The 14,260-nt window shown below is 35.1% G+C and overlaps 2 protein-coding genes across 3 annotated transcripts; one reads left to right on the top strand and one right to left on the bottom strand.

Moving 5' to 3' along the window:
- Positions 1-6,390: 6,390 nt before the first annotated feature.
- Positions 6,391-9,018, top strand: LOC110878439 (B2 protein). Its single transcript, XM_022126740.2, has 7 exons — positions 6,391-6,492; positions 6,584-6,644; positions 7,143-7,714; positions 7,829-7,929; positions 8,196-8,279; positions 8,371-8,481; positions 8,573-9,018. The coding sequence occupies exons 3-7, from the start codon at positions 7,144-7,146 to the stop codon at positions 8,612-8,614; spliced, it is 909 nt and encodes a 302-aa protein (XP_021982432.1). The 5' UTR covers positions 6,391-6,492; positions 6,584-6,644; position 7,143; the 3' UTR covers positions 8,615-9,018.
- Positions 9,019-11,390: 2,372 nt separating this feature from the next.
- Positions 11,391-13,749, bottom strand: LOC110878438 (SWI/SNF complex component SNF12 homolog). 2 transcript variants are annotated; one of them, XM_022126738.2, is made up of 3 exons: positions 13,590-13,749; positions 11,850-13,395; positions 11,391-11,721 (listed from the first exon to the last, which is right to left on the bottom strand). In XM_022126738.2, the coding sequence occupies exons 2-3, from the start codon at positions 13,391-13,393 to the stop codon at positions 11,652-11,654; spliced, it is 1,614 nt and encodes a 537-aa protein (XP_021982430.1). In that variant the 5' UTR covers positions 13,394-13,395; positions 13,590-13,749; the 3' UTR covers positions 11,391-11,651. The 2 variants fall into 2 exon arrangements, with proteins under 2 accessions (XP_021982430.1, XP_021982431.1); XM_022126739.2 differs by having other exon boundaries at positions 11,396-11,721; positions 11,850-13,476; positions 13,590-13,747.
- Positions 13,750-14,260: the final 511 nt, after the last annotated feature.

The following is a 14,260-nucleotide window of genomic DNA, read 5'->3' as shown; positions in this document are numbered from 1 at the left end:
CATGTGACCTGATATTAAAAAAAAATGTAAAGCAATGGCTAGTTACGTTAATATTGTTCAACAAATGTATGTAACAAAGTGTTGGCATGGGAATCTCAACTAGTTAAACAAGTTAATACCGAATTCATAGAACCTTAGTGTTTATGAGAGACCCATAAAAGTATTTTAAAGAACATACAACCAAAAAGTTATAATGAAAAAAAGTATGTTACATGGATAACGAGACACACGAACTAATGAAAAACAAAATGTCGCATAAATACTGTGACATGTTACCTATTGAGAACTATGTTACGTGGTTCATATCTAGTTTTTGACTTTTGTACCTACATCTATGACATAGATGAAACTATTCACTGTTGCTTTTCACTTTATTACGCTGACACGTCTTAAAAAAAAGAATAAGATATGTAACTTTAATTTAAAAAATCTTGATGGGACTTATGTACCTTAAAAATTGTGTACATGTATGAAAATACTATAGCACATGTTAAGCAGTCATATCCCAAAGCTCTCATTTAACGAGTGCTCTTTCCCTCTCACCTTTTTCGTATTTTCCCATATTTAAAAAAAAAAAATTATGGTAACTACTCTTAAAATATGAAATAAAGTGTAACAAGTACAAATTCACCTCTTACAAGAAAGACAAAAAGACTGCATATGCAGACCTCTCAAGATGTCATTTCCTAATGTAAGATAATATAAAAAAAGGTAAAAAGTATAAATTCATCTTTCCCTAGAACTGAAAAACAATCTCTTTCTCTCTCATAGTTGTTTTCAAACATACACCATAATTCATCTTTCCTACTCTCTCTCTCTAGTATCGACCATTTTTGTTTTCATTTTCAAATATATATATATGTAACACTTAATTCAAAATTTAATACATAGTGCATTTATTTTATATACATAATAAAAACTTGAACTATCCAATATTTGCAAGAATCTTGATCCGTATCTTCATAATCACTTACATCACTACACCAACATAACAGTGTATACGACAATATATTTTTGTAACATATTTTTTTTTGGTTTTGTTATATGTGTTACATAGAAACGTAACATATAATTTTTCTCTGATCAAATGTTATATAGAAACGTAACATATAATTTTTACATTATTTCTGTAACCCAAAAAATGTAACATGCATTTTTTCTTTGATTGTTACATTTTTTATGTAACACAAAAAAATCTAACAAGCATTTTTGCTTTGATTGTTACAAAAAAATGTAACGGGCATTATTTATGTAACACAAAAAAACGTAACTGGCATTATTTATGTAACACAAAAATGTGTAACAATGCACTTTATTTTCAGTAACATACATTATTTATGTAACACGAAAAAATGTAACATGCATTTTTTTCTTTGATTGTTACATTTCGTAACTAAGATGCAAAGAATTGTTACATCCAACAACACTAGATTTTTTAGATTCGACCATAAAATCAGTAATAACATATCTAAAAAACAAGAACTTAATAACATACATTATTTATGTAACACGAAAAAATGTAACATGCATTTTTTTCTTTGATTGTTACATTTCGTAACTAAGATACAAAGAATTGTTACATCCAACAACACTAGATTTTTTAGATTCAACCATAAAATCAGTAATAGAAAACAACATATCCAGAAAACAAGAACTTAATAACATTAATCTTCTTAAACAAGAAAATAAAAAAAAGTTGCAAATCTACAAAACACAAAAAATTGCAAATCTGGATGACCTTTTAGATCTGGAACACAAAAAAATTTCAAATCTGAAAATTACAAAAAAGTGAAGATCTACAAAACACAAAAAAATGAAGATCTACAAAAACACAAACATACTTATGGATCTGGAGGATCTTATAGACCTGGAACATCATGTTCAACATCAAACATCTTTTCGATCATCTTCAACATCGAACCGTCATCTGAAACATCATCGAACATCTTCAACCGGATCTGGAGCATCTTTTGGATCTGGTAGCATCTTCCCGGAGCATCTTCAACCGAAGCATCTGGAGCATCTTCAACCGGAGCATCAGGATCATCTTTTTTTAACCGGATCATCTTTTTTGTTCGGAGCATCTGGAGTTCAAGATCTTGATCGTAGCATCTTTTTTGTTCAAACACACATGCAAAAACCCCACAACTTCATCTCCTTAAAGCCCTAATCACACCGGTAAAACCACCTCCTATTTTATTTTGTTCAGATCTGAAACCCAGATGTCAAGACTTGTTCCGATTTGGTTTAAATGTGTGTGAAACATCTGAAATTTATGTGAGATCTGAAAGATTGTGAAGAGAATGATATATGTATAGTTTCAAATGTGTATGAGGATGATTCTTGAAATGAGACATGTTAGAGAAAGAGATCAGAGAAATATTAGAGGAAGAGAAATATGAGGATGATTCTTCAAATGTGTATGAGGATGAGAAATAAATGAGATTTGAGATGATGAGAGATATGAATATCTAAAAAGAACAAAAGAGAAGATGTTGAAAAGATGACAAGAAGAAGCAAAGTTGAAAAGTCTGCGTGTGCAGACTTACACATCACATAATCTCAAAAGGTAAAGAAAGAAAATGACGGTTATGCCCTTGCCTCCTTTCAATCTAAATTCAAACGTGGATCAATCATAGCCACATGTGTGAGTTTTCAGGGTTTAGTCAACTGGAGTGGGTTTTCTCCTTATAATTAGTATATATATATATATATATATATATATATATATATATATATATATATATATATATATAAAAACACGCCAACATAACCAAAATGAAGACTTTTCGAGAAGAGTGAACTGCCATTTTGGTCCCTGAGGTTTGGTCACTTTTGTCATTTTAGTCCAAAACTCAAACCTTTTGCATCTGGGTCCCTGTGGTTTCAGTTTTATTGCCATTTTAGTCCAAAAATGAAATCAGGTCATATCTATCTTATAAAATCCTGCAATTTTGTCATTTTCCTCATGGGCAAATCAGGTCATATTTGTCTTATAAAATATAGTATTTATTTATAAAAAAGAAATGATCATTTTGCCCCTGCGGAAAAGGACAAAATAGCAGGATTTTATAAGACAAATATGACCTGATTTTATTTTTGGACCAAAATGGCAACAAAACTGAAACCACAGGGACCCATATGCAAAAAGTTTGAGTTTTGGACTAAAGTGGCAAAAGTGACCAAACCACAGGGACCAAAATGGCAGTTTACTCTTTCGAGAAAAATCTCATAGTTATGTGAGAATCATAAGTCTTGGAGAAACTTATGGATTTTAGAATAATTGGTCATTAAATCATTACTACTCAAAATTAGGACGTGCAGACCAATTTTGTGGAATTGTGTTTGTTGAAAACGCACCCAAAGGTGAGTGTCACTACCCCTCTTTTATTGTTTTATATAACGTTTGGGGGAAGAATATGCTTTAGAAAGGATATAATATGTTTTTATATAAAACATGCCTTTGAATAAATTATTAATATATTTTCGAGAAAAATATGATTTGAAAATGATGTGTTATGTTTTCGAGGAAAACATGGTTTTGGGATGCGAATGATATAAAATTGTTTTCGAGGAAAACAGGAATGAATGGAATATAAATAATTGTTTTGGGGAGAAACGAGGAGGATTACAATGTTTGGGGTAAAACGACTGTATAGATTTAAAAATATTTAAATCTAAGTTGTGACGAATTTGTCTGATCTCAAGAGAGTAGGTATCAGAATAGACTTACGTCTCGGTGGGGAATTCAGGAATTTGTACAACGCAAAATATTTAATTTATCAATTTAGTAAGATATATATATATATATATCTTTCATGAAGCAGGCACCATAAGTGACCCAATTTGAGGCACTTTGCGCGAATTTAGCCGTTTAATCATTAATACCAGTATACGTTGAATTGTTGGTAGATCTATCGGGTTAACAGCCTCGTCGTGACCTGTAGCTCCGTGTCAAGTCAAACGACGAATTGATATTCTGTAATTGTCTATCGTTGATTATAACCTTAGTGTTAATATATAGCTCATAGGCCTTGCAAACCTATGAATCTTAAAATCTGATGCTAGAAATTTAATATACATATATATATATATATATATATATATATATTTATATTTAAACCCTTGGGAAGATGATTTGTGTCGAAGGTTTTGAGAAAACGCTTGCGACCAGAGAACTGACCCTTGGATTTTTAATAAGGAAAAATTGATTTGACTTTCTTAAAATATATGAACGGTTTTAACATGAAATTCATAAAAAGAAAGTTTTTTCTTAAACAAATTTGATTATAATTTGAATAAGTGAACTCACCAACCTATTTGTGTTGACACTTGATTTTTACATGTTCTTCAGGTACACGAGTTCGGCTTTGAGATTTTGGTTTGTCTTGTGGTTGTTGATGCTATTGTTAAATAAATAATGTTTTGGACAACTTTTAAAATTATTTGGGACCGTTTATCTTAAGATCCACAAGGGATCAAACAACTAAGTTATGTTTGTGTTTACATTTAAACTTTAAATGTTATGTTTAATTAAGTATATGTCCAAAAATAATTATTGCATCGTCCACAAAGATATGTATGGGTACCAACCTTCATCACTGTCACGTTTGTATTTCTGCTGTGACGTTTTTGGGGTGTGATAAAAGGGGACAATTGAGGTGCAATCAATTAGGAAATCATCAATTGTTCTAGATGAAATCAATGATCCTTATTTATTTATGATTCGATTGTCAAGGTTGGTAGTTGGACTAGAGAATCAATATAGAAGTGGCGATAGTACGAGGTTGACCTAATCGGGTCCAAATGAACGACTGAGAAACTACGGTTCGATCTATGTGTGGGTTAATTCACAAATAAGTAGTCAAATGGTTTTAAAATGGGTGGAAAAAGTTTAATGAGGGTTGAACAGGTTGAACCCTATAGCTGATTATTGTTCTTTAGGAGGCGTTTTAGTTTATCTAAATAAAAAATAAGTTCTTAAATACAATTAACCATGAATTTGGGATAATAGTGGGGTTAATTAACTATGTAAAAGTGTTGTTTTCTTTATTGCATGCGATGATAATATTGTGTGAATCTTTTGTGTGCATTGATTACAAGTGGATTAGTGATAAGGGTTGGCATGTGTTATGAGTCCATACATGTTACTGTATGTGTATGAATATAAATTGTTATTTTTATGATTTCATGTGTAAAAGTGAATATAGTTTTTTTGTAAACACTAGTAAATTCATGTGTGATTTAACGTAAATGATTAGTTACGTGGTGTTGGAGAGGGGTATGGTTAACTAGTGTAAATTCATATAAAAAATTTCAAACCTGAAGAACCTAATATGATACATACAAAAAGTTTCAAACCTGAAGAACCTAATACCAACCATTCTATGTCCTACATACTTAGAACACAACAATAAACGTATAAATACACAATGAATGTTATATCCTACTTCATACAACACATCGACATATACCTTAACGTATTATTAAAATGGAAATCATTAGCATCGAATCAAAAACTTCAAACGCATAAAATATTGATATTCTAACTGCAGTGAGTATGATGATCACCATTGAGTATTTGACAAATCAAGTATTTGACATTTCTTGAATGTCCCCTAATACTTTGTCACAATACTAGCACATGAGTGAGGATATGGGTCTAGCGAATGAAGCCCGAAGAAACACATAGTTGAAGCTTGTAACTCTTACAATACGACCCGTTCTTTGTAGTTCTTGAATTATGCATACAACTCAAAAATAACATATCTGAAGTTTTTCAAACAAAGAATCCTTTGTGGATTTTCTAAAAAACACAGATTTGGAAGTTATTGATTAGAAATCTCGTGTTAGTCTCATAGAATACAGATATGGAGGTTTTAGATCCAGATAACATGTATGAATTTTATCAAATACGCAAATCTAGTAGTTTGAGCAGAGAAAAAAATGTGATTATTGCCGGACAGACGGATGACGTCAATGAAGAAGCTAGACCAGTTCAGCCTTGACTCAAGTGACAAATTTCGATAGGAGAATAAACTTGCCATTATACCAAAGCATGTTTGTCGATAAAAAACCATTAAGAAATCAAATTAAAAAAAAAAGAAAAAAAAAAGAAAAGACAACCTTTAACGGGTTCTTCATTGATACCACAAAAGGTGCCATTCACCCATTGGCTACATCAAACCCTCATCACTTTCCTCAATTCACGAACTCAATAAACACCTCATCCAACGGCTCACAATCGCCTGCCGACAACACTTAAGTATATCACATGGTTTCTGCACCACACACAATCTCACCCTCTGATACCAGCGCGTTATCTACACCTCCTCCATTTAACCGACACGTGTATCAATCCCAATGGCAATCCCGTAATAAACCACCAACTCATGCCCATTTTTAACCGAGTCCATTTATATAAGTTTAGAAAAAATCTAGATTCTCCCTCTCGTGTCTCATCTTCCAGGAGATAAATAATAATAATAAAAGGTGCGTTTTTCTCTCTCACTTCTAGCTTTATGATCCCCAAAATCTAGGGTTTTATTTTCGATTTTAACGGCAAAATTCAACTGATTTGCAGACTTATTGTTCGCCATATACACTCAGGATTAGATCCGGTTTCTGTTCCTGAGCTTATCCAGGTACGTATTTAGTTTCTCGTGATTTGATTTTCTGTAATTTTGTTTCTGATTGTTAAATTGATGTGTGTTATGTGTAATTGATGCGTATGTGTGGTTGTTTATTGTGTTAATCGATCGGTTTTATGTTTAGATTTGGGGAAAGTGAAGTTTTACTTGTCGGTTAGTGGATTGATTTGAGTTTAATGAAATGTTAGGGTTTTTGTTTATGTAAATTTAGGTTAAAGTGTTGTGATCTTGATATGGATGATTGTTTCTCAAGTAGTGGTGTTCATGTTTTCAGTTAGGTTTTTTTCGGTTATGATTGCGGTTCGATTTTCAGTTAATTCTTTATCTAAACAATCTGTGATTAATTGTTCATGAAATCGGTTTTTTGAAACAAAAATGCTGTTTGCTAGTATTTTTGTAGTATATGATGGAATATTGGATATAGTTTTTGAGTAAAGGATGTACTTTTATATGATTGTGCTTTGTATTGACTGTATGGAGTTGAATTTGCAGTATGGAGAATATGCAGAGCTACTGGCAATTAGGGGATGAACTTAGAGGGCAGTCAAAAGTGTCGGAGGATCAGAAGTGGTACGCAGCGGCGTCGAGGTTGGCTGAACAGACTAGGTCAAAGGGCGAACGGAGAAACAATTTGGATCTGTCGAAAGTGTCGGTTGACCCAAGGCCAAGAGATAATGTAGGGTTTCAAGAGGAAAACAAGTTTGAAAGCCTCAACTTTAATATGTTAAATCTGAATCTTGACATGAAGATGAGTGAGAGCATGAGCAAAAGTTCGCTTCGGAATGCGGCTTACAACACCAACGCGGTGTATCAGAAGGGGAACAATAGGGTTATGGAGAACTTGATTAGTGGGAAGTATCCTGGAAACAGTCTCAACAAGGATCTTAACACCAGCAGCAACAACAATAACAATAACGATAGTAACAACAATAACAATGCTGCTGATAAAAGGTTTAAGACTTTGCCTGCAGCTGAGACCCTCCCTAGGGATGAGGTTCTTGGTGGATACATCTTTGTCTGTAACAACGACACTATGCAGGAGGACTTAAAGAGACAACTCTTTGGTAATTATATGTTTAGACATTATCTTTTATCCTTTGTGTCTTGCAGTTTCTGCGTAAAATTATCGCTTTTTTTGCTTTGCTGTTAATTATGGTGATATGTTATGTGTTGGGCAGGTTTGCCACCAAGATACAGGGACTCTGTTCGGGCAATCACACCTGGGTTACCTCTGTTTCTTTATAACTATACCACTCACCAGCTGCATGGTATTTTTGAGGTGCGTTTTCTATGACGTTTTCACAGTTGTGTTAATCTCAGTAGCATGTTGCTTTTGACAGTAGATCTAGGGGCATTTTTTTTCTTATGATGGTCAATTGTTTTCTTACGACTATGTGTGGTTTAAATGGCGGATTCTAGAAATTGGTCTCTCAAATCATTCCGAAAATTATGAAGTTATAAACTTGTATCATTTTCTAGCTTTTGAGTGTATTTTTTACCAACTTGGTGGTACTGCTTTTACTTATCTTGAGCAATCTTATGTAGGCAACAACTTTTGGTGGTTCCAACATCGATCCAACTGCTTGGGAGGACAAGAAATGCAAAGGCGAATCTCGGTTTCCTGCTCAGGTATAATATGTATCATGTTTTCTTTGACGGATCCGATGCATGGTTTTTGTCTGCGTCACGCAATCTCATTTAATTTGTTGTGCTAAATCAGGTGAGGATCCGTATAAGGAAAGTTTGCAAAGCATTGGAAGAAGATGCTTTTAGGCCAGTCTTGCACCACTATGATGGTCCTAAGTTTCGGCTTGAGCTGTCCATCCCCGAGGTATATCATTTATATGCGAATATCATTTTATTATTTGTTTGCTTATGTGAAGCCTGCTGCTTATGGATTTGTTGTAACGATGTTATTGCAGACACTGGACTTGCTCGACCTCTGTGAACAAAATGGGGTTTAAAGTTTGTGTTGCTGCCAGTATTAGCTCAAAGGGTATCCGTATCGTGCATAAGCAAAGATGGATTAGGGGTAATATTGTGCAAGTGTAGTAGGATGTTAAGCAACATTTTCTTCATGGAGCTTCTGTATAAGCGCAAGCTTGAGTGAAGTTGTTTTGTGGGGGCGCCGGACTACAAACCTGGCCGGTTGCTGCTGATGAATAAATGTTTTACGGGTGGATGGTGTTTGTATTACCTTTAATAGCTAGCTTATGCAATGAACAAATTATGGGATAACCTGTGTGTAATGGCAAAAGTCGTCTTTACAAAGATGACAAATATCCTAAAATGTTTTGATTTTTGTGGTGATAAAACTATGTTCATTAGGTTGGTTGTGGTTTTGGTTTGTATTGTATTGTATTGTATATTGTCGGTGGAACGCACTCGAGATGGATGTTTGGCAAGTTATCCGACCACATGTCCAATTTATAATTCAACAATGCCAACCTGAAAGGACCTGGTTTTCATGTTCACGCATGTTGACATGTTGCAGTGGTCCAAGTTTGTCTGCTATCGAACAGGACACAGTTAGGTGGGCATACAACAGAAATCTTGTTTCTATAGAGGGGTCAAAATGTTTGTTTTTTTTGCTTTAATTGACGACCACAATATAACTTGGTTACTTGATATGATGGTCAAATGAAAGTTTAAAACGTTAATTGCCGAAGTTTAGTAAGTTGTCAATCCAATTCTAAACCAATTAGTCCAAAGAGTTTAGCAGCTAAAAGGTAATTCAAACTTTTCTATAAAAGAAAAGAAACTTCTAGTTAACAGCATAGTTTCTCCGAAAAATTACAACCATATTTTTTTTTTTACAAATTTAGTTATTATTTTAATGTTTTCACAACTACATGAGACTTTAATATGACCAAGCTGTGTTAAGGAGTTACCGGGGTATAAACGAGTCGAGTTGAGAGCTTATGAAAGCTTGAGTTCAGCTAGATTCGAGGTTTTTTTTTTTTTTTTTTTTTTTTTTTTTCTAGAGCTCATTTCGTATGTACTTTTTCAAGCTCGAGCTCAACTCTGCTCGCTTATTAATTTTTATTTAATTTATATTAATCATAATTATTATTTTATACATAATTTTGTTATTTTTGCATAATTTTATAAACAGTGATTATTATTATTGTTATTATTCAAATATATAATTAAAAAATATATAAAGAGTGGGCTTGTTTAGGCTCGTGAGCTGGCTGGAGCTTGATAAGCGAAGCTCGGGCTCATTTACTAAACGAGCGAGTCCGAGCTCGTTTAAACTCAGATTGTTCGAGCTTCTTTTGAGCCCGTTTGCACTTATGTGTGTTTTTTTGTTCTGTGTGAGGACTTTTTTATTTCAAAATTATAGAAAAGTGATAATGTTGTTTTAATATTATCCTAATAATATAATATTTAAAGTTAGTAAAAAACAGAGAGATGGTTTGAAGCAAAAAGAAAAAAAAAACTAAAAATTTAAAGTTAGTAAAAAACAGAAGAGATGGTTTGAAGCAAAAAGAAAAGAAAAACTAAAAATTTAAAGTTAGTAAAAAACAGAGAGATGGTTTGAGGCAAAAAGAAAAAAAAAAACTAAAAAAAGCAGAGACCTATAACAATTTCACGGGGCAGGCGCGGGCCGGTTCGGTTATAGAAATTGTGTCAAAACACATGGATCCGAGCATAACTATCTTATTCAACAGAAAACAACAAGAACAACTGAACAAGATAATAATCTCTCTTAACTTCTCACACTAGCAGATCAACCTATTGTTATTTTTGAGCTGAGATGGCATGGACTTAGCGCCCCATGCCGCGCAGCCTAAGAAAACAAACATCTAACCCAAACCCGTTTTGATATCTTATCCGTTCCAACCCCTAGATCAGTTGGTAGGTATGTATGCAAGACTAACGAATGGAATATCTGTCAGGGGTATGAGCGTTTATTCTTATTTATAAAGCAAAATGATGAACATGATGCATCAACAAACCATAATGTCATAGTGCGCTAAATACCAAAGGGCATTTAGCCCAATGTTATCTTGGTGTGCTAAATTGTGTCCCCTCCCCTAAAGGTCGAGGGTTCAAGTCCCACCATAAACTACAGAATATAATTAGAAGTGGATTAGACGAACGTGTGAGTTGCTGATTGGTTCTTAAATAAGCCTTCAGCCCAAACCAGCACTAAATCCCACAAAGCAATACTTGTAAAGCTCTGTGTGATAGATCGTTCTCCTTATAAGAGATATAAGCAACTTTGGTTTAAGAAACTTGCATTCCGCATTAGTCGCCACCATTGTGGGTCAAAAGGTGTAATTTAGAATAAATCTAAGTCGCCGCACATGTGTCTGAAAATCACTCGGTGAAATGAATTATTATTATTATCACACAACTTTTACTATTTTACTTATTATATATTACTTCTTACCTGTACTATAGAAAACACATAAAACAAACTTCACTGTAAATACCCTATTATTGAACCCTAGAGCCTTAATAACCCTTTATCTATCCTATAGTTTCTAGATATGATGAGTTGCTGAAATCTCAAAACTTAAGCTAAAATATCAATTATTCATTTTATTCTATCTAAAACATTTAGCCCTAATAGCATCAGCAGCAACAAGATTGAGCATGATGACTAACCTTGGAAATTAGCATGAGTGTATTTCTTCTCATCACCTACATCGCAAAAGTCAAAACCAAGACCAAACAATCAAGTAAAATCAGCAAAAAAAAAAAAAAGAAAAAGAAAAAGAAACAGGCATCTGCAGTTGGCAAGACATCAATCTACAGACAAAATAAAAATAAAAGGCAAGGTAGCTATTAAGTTACAAAGGTGCTTAAGAGTATACAATAGCCTCAACTTATGAGTATCTGCCAATCCCTTATAAGATCAACAACAAACTACAAAATACAACCTGGATGTTAAATATCTTAGCATCAAATTAAAAGTCTCATACGGTACTTCTTAATTCGATATCTTAAATGAACACAGTTCTTCTCAGTCGCTTCTCATTTCACGAGCTTTTATGTACTTCCATGAACGCCTGTATTAGCTGGCTTGCGATTCAGGTAACGGATAACTGCATCTTCAACCCTATACATCCCACCAAACCAATTATTAAAATAATCTTTAATCAAGTAAAACATTGTAAAGAATACAAATAGAATCTTTAAGAAAGACGTAATAATGGTAATGAAAACAAAATAGAATGGTGAACATACCATGGCTGATTGTAGAACTCAGCACGGGCTTCTTTTTCAGCGTTACGGCTTGCTTCCCCTGCTGCAAGCTTCAGATCTCTTCCTTGCGATTCAATCAAAGCATCGATAAACTCAACAGGTGACTGACTAAACCCAAGGAAAAAAGCTCGCCTTTTACGATGTTCATTAATCTTCCTAATTGAAGTACATATCGCTTCATCACAAGCTTCAATCTCTTTAGCTTTCTCAGTAGCAGCTAGTAAAGCATTCAGTTCCCTTTGTACTGGAAACGGGACATCCACCAACACATCATAACACGCATTTCCAACTGGACTATTTCCCGAAAGTTTAATCTTATGTTCCAAATGGATAGGCTGTGGTGCAGACAAATGAGGAGAGATTTTCTGCGAGACCATCGCGAATTTAACCTTGTCCTCACCGAATACTTTCCGAAGAGCAGGATCACAGTTAAAATATGACGGGTCATCCGCATTCTGCAATTTTCTAGCTTTCACGTAATGCCAAATTGCAGCTATAATTCTGGCACGAGTATCCACCTCAATTCCGAGAACTTCCATTAGAGCTAACGAAAGCTTGTACTTCTCGGGCATGTAATTCATTTCCAACCGTATATTTGCGGTGAATTCTTTATCCCCTTTTCGTTTCACCTCGAAGCCTTCCTGGGGTGTTGGAGATCTCGCACTATCCCACACGATCATATGATTATCCGGATATAACCTCTGGTCTAACGAAATAGTCACCCTCTTGAAAAAAGATGAAAACTTGGGGTACATGGTGCTCAATGTCGCAGCTTGATCAGGATGCATATCGTCTTCCAAGATTCTACCTATTATTTTCATCGTCCAAGTAGGGGGCTCGTCGTTGGGCTTCATCGGGCTTACACGAGTCTGGTTTGCAAAAGTGTTGAAAACATATATTCTAAGCGTTTTCTGGATGCAAGGAGGGTTTTTAATCGCATCTTGAATGTCTATCTTCTTTCTCGCTAACGCAGCATCCACACGCGACTCAAACTCAAGAAGCTCTGTATAAAGTGCAGACTGTGGTAAAATCTTAGCCACCCTTTCGAGCAACTGCTTCTCAGGAAGCTTCTGTTTCTTCTTATTCCGCTGAGCTGGCGTAAGCTCCATCATCCTCATGGGAGAAATAGTATTAGCATTTGACACCCCAGGCGGCCGTCCAACCGGCTTCTGAGGCATCCGTTTGATCCCGGAATTCGCCAATCCAGGAAAAGACGGTGAATTACCAGAAAAATGCCCATGTGACTGATTAAGCGACATTCCTTGAGCCTGCAACTGTGCCTGAAACTGGGCATGGTTAGCCTGAGCCTGGGCCATGGCTTGAGCCTGCGCTTTGGACTGCGCTTGAGCTATGGCCTGAGCATGGGCATGGGCTGCAGCATACTGAGAGAGCTGAAACTGACTAGCAAAGGGAGACCCTGATTGTTGTTGAGGCTGTGACTGTGACTGGAGATGGGAACTAGGGTTTGTAGTCATAGAGTTCCCAAAAGGTGAATTCTTTTGGGGAGTATTGTTGTTCATAGACATCTCTGTGTACAAACAAAAACCCTAATTCTTACAATTGCACAGATTTTCAGGTAAAAAAGCCTAATTTGCAAGTTGATTTGAACCTAAAAGCTCAAAAATATTACAACTTTCACAATATAAATTCGATTAAAACCCTAGTTTGGAAAATTGAAAATTGCGGATGAATATTAACGGAGGAATATAGAAATTAAAGCACCTGGCAGCACCGGGTAGAAGCTACGGAGATGATTAGTGGGTTCCGGTGGTTTGACGACGGAGGTCTGCGACTTACTTTTCTGATCTCCGGTACGGTCCCCCCCTTTCACCGTCTGCGTTGAATTTATGAGGACGGTTGTAGTTGTACAAAGTCAGGCCAGCCCAGACCAGACTAGGCCCGGCCCGTTATATACGGAAGGCCTGTTTAGGCCTTAGGGGAGTTTGATGACTGTAGAGTACTATGAGTGTGAGTCGATTTAATTACAAGTTTATTAGGGAAGGGTTTGTAGCCTAGTAGCATTAGAGGGTGTGTGTGAGTTTTTCGTTAAAAGTGAGATATTAAAAATTTATTATGTATTTGTATCTTCGACGCTAACCATTTCAAATGTTACAAATATGTCATGTCGGCTGCCATATCGTAGAGGTGCACAAAAAACCGTACCCGAAACCGGTTTTTTTTTAATACCTAGGTATTTCATACCCCAAACCGATTATTAAGAATACTTGTGCACCTCTACCATATCATACATTGGTGTATGGTTTTTCCGGATGCAAACATTGAAGATGCTGTTAGTAATACTTAGAGGCTGTTTGTTTACCTTTTAATGAGACTCTTAATGGTTCAGACCTCTTACTGGTTCAGCACTTAATGGTTCAAACTGTTTGTTTCGC

This window comes from Helianthus annuus, chromosome 9, assembly GCF_002127325.2.
Source record: "Helianthus annuus cultivar XRQ/B chromosome 9, HanXRQr2.0-SUNRISE, whole genome shotgun sequence".
NCBI lineage: Eukaryota > Viridiplantae > Streptophyta > Magnoliopsida > Asterales > Asteraceae > Helianthus > Helianthus annuus.
This window is presented reverse-complemented; position numbering and strand designations above follow the sequence as displayed.

Excerpts from the sequence above, each read along its gene's own strand:
- LOC110878439 (XM_022126740.2), top strand. The coding sequence starts at position 7,144 with ATGGAGAATATGCAGAGCTACTGGCAATTAGGGGATGAACTTAGAGGG. Across the intron at positions 8,280-8,370 it reads AATCTCGGTTTCCTGCTCAG|GTGAGGATCCGTATAAGGAA; the intron begins GTATAATATGTA and ends GTGCTAAATCAG. Across the intron at positions 8,482-8,572 it reads TTGAGCTGTCCATCCCCGAG|ACACTGGACTTGCTCGACCT; the intron begins GTATATCATTTA and ends ATGTTATTGCAG.
- LOC110878438 (XM_022126738.2), bottom strand. The coding sequence starts at position 13,393 with ATGTCTATGAACAACAATACTCCCCAAAAGAATTCACCTTTTGGGAAC. Across the intron at positions 11,722-11,849 it reads GAGTTCTACAATCAGCCATG|GGTTGAAGATGCAGTTATCC; the intron begins GTATGTTCACCA and ends TGGGATGTATAG.